At 46.7% G+C, this 6,268-nt stretch overlaps 1 protein-coding gene across 1 annotated transcript; it reads left to right on the top strand.

The window, feature by feature from the left end:
- Nucleotides 1-2,322: 2,322 nt before the first annotated feature.
- Nucleotides 2,323-5,631, top strand: LOC135515320 (unique cartilage matrix-associated protein-like). The gene is made up of 5 exons (XM_064939001.1): nucleotides 2,323-2,403; nucleotides 2,623-2,688; nucleotides 2,777-2,872; nucleotides 4,750-4,848; nucleotides 5,122-5,631. Exons 1-5 carry the CDS (start codon nucleotides 2,346-2,348, stop codon nucleotides 5,208-5,210), a joined length of 408 nt encoding a protein of 135 aa, XP_064795073.1. The 5' UTR covers nucleotides 2,323-2,345; the 3' UTR covers nucleotides 5,211-5,631.
- The last annotated feature ends 637 nt before the right edge of the window (nucleotides 5,632-6,268 follow it).

Here is a 6,268-nt window from a genome sequence, read left to right as displayed (position 1 = left end):
AACGTTATTCAGCTCTTCCCCCTCAGGAGGCTGAAAAGATTTGGCCCTCAGATCCCCAAAAGGATTTATACAGCTGCACCATTTGAGAGCATCTTGACTGGCTGCATCACCACTTCCCCACATGGAAAAGATATAAAATAATTTAATGAGATTCTTATCTGTTCTACCTGGAACTTGTCAGTTATACATATGGCAGCAAATACACTAACAAGATTCATAGAAGATTATTGGAAAATCTGACTTCTATGGGTGGTAAACATTTAGACAACAGAAATGTTACATGTATTACATATAAAAAACATACAAGAGACATGTAAGCTAAGCCTTCTAAGATCTCATATATATATGGGACATACACATTTCAAAGCACTTGGATAACACTGTCTGACGTCATTGACACATGTAATGTAGCACTTGTTGAAAAGGAGAAGAAGAGGAGAGGAGGTGGAGGAGGAGGCGGGTCAGGAGAGGAGAGAAGAGGAGGAAGATGAGAGAAGGAGGACATGAGGAGGAGAGGAAGAGGAAGGGGAGAAGGAGGAAGAGGAGAGGAGAAAAAGAGGAGGAAGAGGAGAGGACAGGAGGAGGGTGTGGAGGAGGAGCAGGAGGAGAGAAGAGGAGGAGAGGGGATAGAAGGGGAGGAGAGGAGAGAAGATGAGGAGGACAGGGAAATGAGGAGGAGAGAGAGGAGGAAGAAGGGGAGGAGGAGAAAAGAGAATAGAAGGGGGACAGGGAAAGGATGAGGAGGAGAGGGAGAGGAGGAGGAAGAGGAAGGGAAGGATAAGAGGAGGAGAGAAGAGGAGGAGGAGGAGAGGAGAGAAGAGGAGGAGGACAGGGAAATGAGGAGGAGAGAGAGGAGGAAGGACTTTGATAGCAGCAGTGAATCTATTTCGTTATTAAGTGGAGATATCTCAACAATCATTCTCACGATAGCACATTTAGTTTGCCTGCTTGCCAATCATACCTGTGTGTGTGTGTGTATGTGTGAGAGAGGTACAACAAAAACACTCACCTTCTCCTATGCAATGCACTCACTGCAAGGGTCACACACCATCACACACCTAGGGTGAAAGGTCATACACCAGGTATGAAAAAAAGGAAAGTAGACCATAAACAGGTTGACAGGGAAGGAACTTCACTAACTGATGCTGGAATTACAGTGATCATTTTTAAGACTTACCATTTGTGTGTGAATAAGTTGTGTGAGTTCATATGAGGGTAATGTCAGTGGAGGCTGCTGAGGGGAGGATGGGCTCATAATGAACGGCGCAAATGGAAGGGCATCAAATACATGGAAACCATGTGTTACAAGTATTTGATACTATTCCACATATTCCGCTCCAACCATTACTATGAGCCCATCCTCCCCATTTAAGGTGCCACCAACCTCCTGTGGAGGGCATAGCACATTGTTTGTAACTTATGAGAGCTGTGCCCGTCGGGGCAATGCACAGTACTGAGATCATCCATACCAGAGTGGCTAATGGGCTCTGCTGCTTTGCATATGCCCAGGTCTGTCACGGCTGGCATCCATCAACACGAAACACACACACCTGCTTCTCCTCAGGGGGAAAACATATGCATCCACACACACAATACAACAGGTGGACACACACAGCAAGTTAACACACAGACAAACACATTTTAATCCCCATCTGCATCTCCTCATTAAGAGCCTCCTGGTAGTTGAAAACGCGAAACACACACTACATCTTCACACGTACAAACTGACGGATACAAAAGCAGCTTTGACATCTCCAGCGAGACCCTGGTCACTGATTGGACAGTGATGAAGGATGTGCCCTCATTGGTCTGAACTGACCTCAGATCAGTAACCCGGAGCAGACCACACACACACTATCCTCCTCAACTACCTGTGCTGTGTGTGGCTCTTATACTGCGACTTAGATCAGTGACACCCTTCCGATTTGTGAGGTGTAATGAACGTCAATCTCTGCCTCTGCTCCTTCTCACGCGCTCTCTCCTTCTCCTATACTTCCCACTCTCTCATCCTTCTCTCCTATCTCTCCTTCTGCGTGAAACATTTTGTTTGGAAGTTCAAATGATCCTTAAAGTGCCTCGAACTCATTGCACTCTGCAGATTTTTCTCGTGGGTTCTTAAGTGTCTCTCAGTAACGACAACACAGATTCTGTCTCAGGTTATATTTCATACCCCCTCTCCTCACCCCTCCTCTGGGCGAATTAAATTCCAGCTGTCCCCACTCCCCCAAAACTCCCTCTCTTTCTCTTTCTCTTCACACCCACTCTCTCCCTCCCTCCCCCTCCCTCCCTTGCCTCTCAGTTCATAACTTGACTGTTCGCAGCGCTGCTTCACTGTATTCTTCATCATGTCCTGGACTCATCTGGTCTTTCTTTCTCTGCTCGCCACCCTCCTCATCCTCACACGTAAGTACCACGATAGGGGGTTGACATGCTGGGGGGGGGGGGGGGGGTCAAGGAAGGGTATGGTAGAGGAGGTGTAGGGTGACTTTTTAAACGTTTTTTTATGGTTGAAGGTTTGATGTTTTCAGACCTTTTCTGAAAGGTGCATGTGCAGAATTTCTAGAAAGAGGACTTGCTGATCAGCTCAAGTGTAAAATTGACAAAAACCTCTGTCTTTCTCAGTCTCCCCCGGGGTGCGGAGTGCATCGGTGGCAGATGGAAGAGAGGGAAAAGCTGCAGAGCCCAAAGGTGAGTGTCATATGTTCCATTCCCCCTCCCCAACCTGAGTGACCCCAATGGCCCTCTTTGACCCTTCCCTGCTACCCTCTGCCCCCAGGGTCAGCACAGCGAGTTTTCATGCCCGAGGCGGATGCAGCAAATTTCTTCAAAAAGCGTAGTCGGCGCTCGGCCAAACATGAGGCGGAGGTCCTTGGTGAGGCTGTTTACCATCACTATGGGGCGTTACCATGGAGCCAGGGCAGGGGCAGGACAGGGGGCATGCGGGTTGATGATGGTAGTGTTTGCATGTGGTTGAAGTTGCTAGTGCCATTATGGACAGCTTGTTTTGGGAGGTTTACAGCACTCTGTAGAGGCTGGTGGTGTGTGTGTGTGTGTGTACTCAAAGTCTATTCATTTGATGGTCCGTGGATTAAAATGTTGGATGGTGTGGTTTGAGGTCATGGCTGTGAACTCTGAGGGCAGACTAAAGACTCCAAATCACCCACAGGTGAATCGCTAGCAGCTGCCCCAAAAGCTTAAAAGCATTTGAAGCCATCTGTTTCACACACACACACACACACACACACACACACACACACACACACACACACACACACACACACACACACACACACACACACACACACACACACACACACACACACACACACACACACACACACACTGGCTGGAGGTAGCAAAAGGAGTCACAGGGTAGTATGGAGCAGCTTCTCTCCCTCTCTCTCTCTGTCCCTCTCAGCCAGTCCCAGAGACAGATAGGGAGCTGGAGCAGACAACAGCCTGTCAGTGCACCTCTCTGGGCCACCGGTCAGAGAAAATAAGCCCACATTCCTAGAACGTTTTAGTTACAAAATACTGTTTATATCGCCTGCCAGCCAGTCACTGAGGCGCTGGGTGTGCACGAGAGAGAAGGGGGAGAAGTGTGTGTGTGCGCATGAATGTGTGTGTAGGTGTATACGACTTTGTTGTGACCGTGTTAGGGGAGTGATGCGCAGGTAGCAGGGAAGGCACTGCAGGAGCTGAGACAGGAATGTGTGGACCAATTAACCATTCTAGTGCAGATAGAGAGAGAGACAACAAGAGGAAATGAGAGAGAGAAAAGAAAGAGAAGAAACCTGAGGAGGATAATGGAAAGGTCTGTTAACTTGGTCACTGGGTTACAGTAAGACACCTGAGGAGGTCTGCAGCCACGACCACAGAGAGACAGAGGGAGAGAAAGAGAGATTTGTGACCTGTTTGCCACAAGAAAAGGGCAATGAGTGAAGAACAAACACCATTGTAAATACAACCCACATTTACGTTTATTTATTTTCCCTATTTTCATAATCATTATAACACTGTGCATAGCCATAATATGACATTTGAAATGTGTCTATCCATTTGAAAATTGTGAGTGTAATGTTTAGTGTTCATTTAACTTTCTTTGGCAATGTAAACATATGTTTCCCATGCCAATAAATCCCTTTGAATTTAATTTAATCAGACAGACAGACAGACAGACAGACAGACAGACAGACAGACAGACAGAGACAGACAGACAGACAGACAGACAGAGAGACAGACAGACAGACAGACAGACAGACAGACAGACAGACAGACAGACAGACCAGACAGACCAGACAGACAGACAGAGAGAGAGAGAGAGAGAGAGAGTGAGAGAGCAAACCCAAACAGTAAGCCAAGTACCTGAGAAAGTTTCCTTTCCGCAAAGCCTCATTCCACCGAACCGTTTTGTAAGAAAACAACCTACTATTCAGTGTATGTGTGTTGTTGTTGTGTGTGTGTACTCAAAATGTTGTGATGTCACCTTAAAACGTCTATGAGTACCCCAATGAGGGCTAGTGTCCAATGTATACAGTACCGGCCTGTGTGTGTATAAAGCAACAGTATCTCTCCCAAACACTGTGGACTGCCTGCAGTGTGTGACGTGAGGAAAGTGTGAGGTGAGGACAGGTTGGAAGTTTGGCACCAAACATCTTCAAGGTTCATGACGTAACTAAGACAACACATCTCACTCTACCTCACTAACCATAACACCTTCTTCCCTCTCTTTTCCCCCTCCCTCCGTAGCCGAGCAGAGGGTAAGGCTGTCAGCTGATGAGAGGAGGAGGGAGTACTATGACGAACAGAGGAACGAGTTTGAGAACTACGTGGAAGAGGAGCGCGATGGTAAGACCGACCAACTCTGTTCCAAAGATGAGGTTTAAAACCATACGTGCCCATTTGGTTCAACTCAGACCCTTATACCTCTTAGTGGTAAACGCCACAGCTTGATTTATCTGCAGTAATCACAGTCTAATCAAAGTAATCACACAGTGTGCTGCACTGAACACTTTGACCACATGTCTGTGTAGGGATGTGTTGGGTTTGTGGTAGTTCTCGTGCCCAATGTGTTTCTGGAAATGGTTTTCTCCCACATAAGTCAACTCTCTCCATCCACAGAGCAGGATGAGAGGACACGGGAGAAGACAGAGCAGTGGCGTGAGTTCCACTATGATGGACTCTACCCCCGTTATCCCCGCGGTTGGTGAGCATGCTCCATAGGAGATCAGAACATAGTGCACCAGCCTGTGATTGGCAGGACCCTGTGTCAATAAAGACACCCAGCCTATCAGACGGACATAACAAGAGCATGGGAGGTGGCCAAACCATCACTCGCCTAGGAGTAAAAAGGTTTAAGTACAAAACGATTCAAATCAATTTTAAAATGGTAATATTATGTAACGTTTAAAGACTTTGAGTGTGGCAGGTCAAGTTTGAAAAAGGAGGCTGTCGTGATTGGTTGTGTTTCTATGCATGCTTATTTCAATCTCTATTTTTGTGCATGTATCTGTGTGGTGTACTGTTTGGTGTGGTCTGTGTATCTTTCACATCTGTTTGTGTGTCTTTTCTATATTGTAACCATAATCACAAATGTGAAACCTATACTGTAATTCAGGACCACGGACACCAATAAAGACAATACTACAATGTACTGCCGTGAAAAAAAATTAGTTTTTTGGTGGCCTATATAGCTTCTCTTACTGTTACAGGAAGTGTTGATAAATCAGGGGGTGAATTCTTAAGCGCCTAGATTCAGAACCTGAGTCAAATGTGTGTGTGTGTGTGAGAAAGAGAGTTGAAGGAGGGTGGAGAGTTGGGTGGTGGAGGGTGGAGAGGGGAGGCTGGAGAAAGAAGGAATGATAAAATGAGTGCGCGAGTGAGTCCTGGGGAACTCATCAGACGGAGACAAACGTCTGGGATTCCATGCGAGACTTACCAACATTCCACAGCTGCAACTTTAGACAGCAGAGGACAGAGAGAGGAGAAAACTGGAGGAAAGAAGTCCAACTAAAAAGACAAACAGGCAGGTCTCTAACCTCAGGAGTTTAACTAGTGCACGTTTGTTCCTTATATGAGCCATGACCTGGTCACATGGTGTGGTTGATAGATTGTGTTCTACACAACCCGCTTCGATCAATACAACCGACTGTTAGTCATTGTGATGAGGCAGGCGATCACGTCAAGCTGTATTAAATCACATTTGGGAGACGCAAAACAGTGAGCGGACTCCCTGGTTCAGACGTACCCAATCTTCTGTTTATCCAGC

Source organism: Oncorhynchus masou, chromosome 27 (genome assembly GCF_036934945.1).
Source record: "Oncorhynchus masou masou isolate Uvic2021 chromosome 27, UVic_Omas_1.1, whole genome shotgun sequence".
Lineage (NCBI taxonomy): Eukaryota > Metazoa > Chordata > Actinopteri > Salmoniformes > Salmonidae > Oncorhynchus > Oncorhynchus masou.
The sequence above is the reverse complement of the archived record's forward strand: the minus strand, read 5'-3'. Positions and strand labels throughout refer to the sequence as shown.

What these genes read in the sequence shown, in the direction of transcription:
- LOC135515320 (XM_064939001.1), top strand. Translation starts at nt 2,346, where the DNA reads ATGTCCTGGACTCATCTGGTCTTTCTTTCTCTGCTCGCCACCCTCCTC. An exon ending in ACATGAGGCGGAGGTCCTTG is followed by an intron (nt 2,873 to 4,749) that starts GTGAGGCTGTTT and finishes CTCCCTCCGTAG; the next exon opens with CCGAGCAGAGGGTAAGGCTG. An exon ending in CGTGGAAGAGGAGCGCGATG is followed by an intron (nt 4,849 to 5,121) that starts GTAAGACCGACC and finishes CTCCATCCACAG; the next exon opens with AGCAGGATGAGAGGACACGG.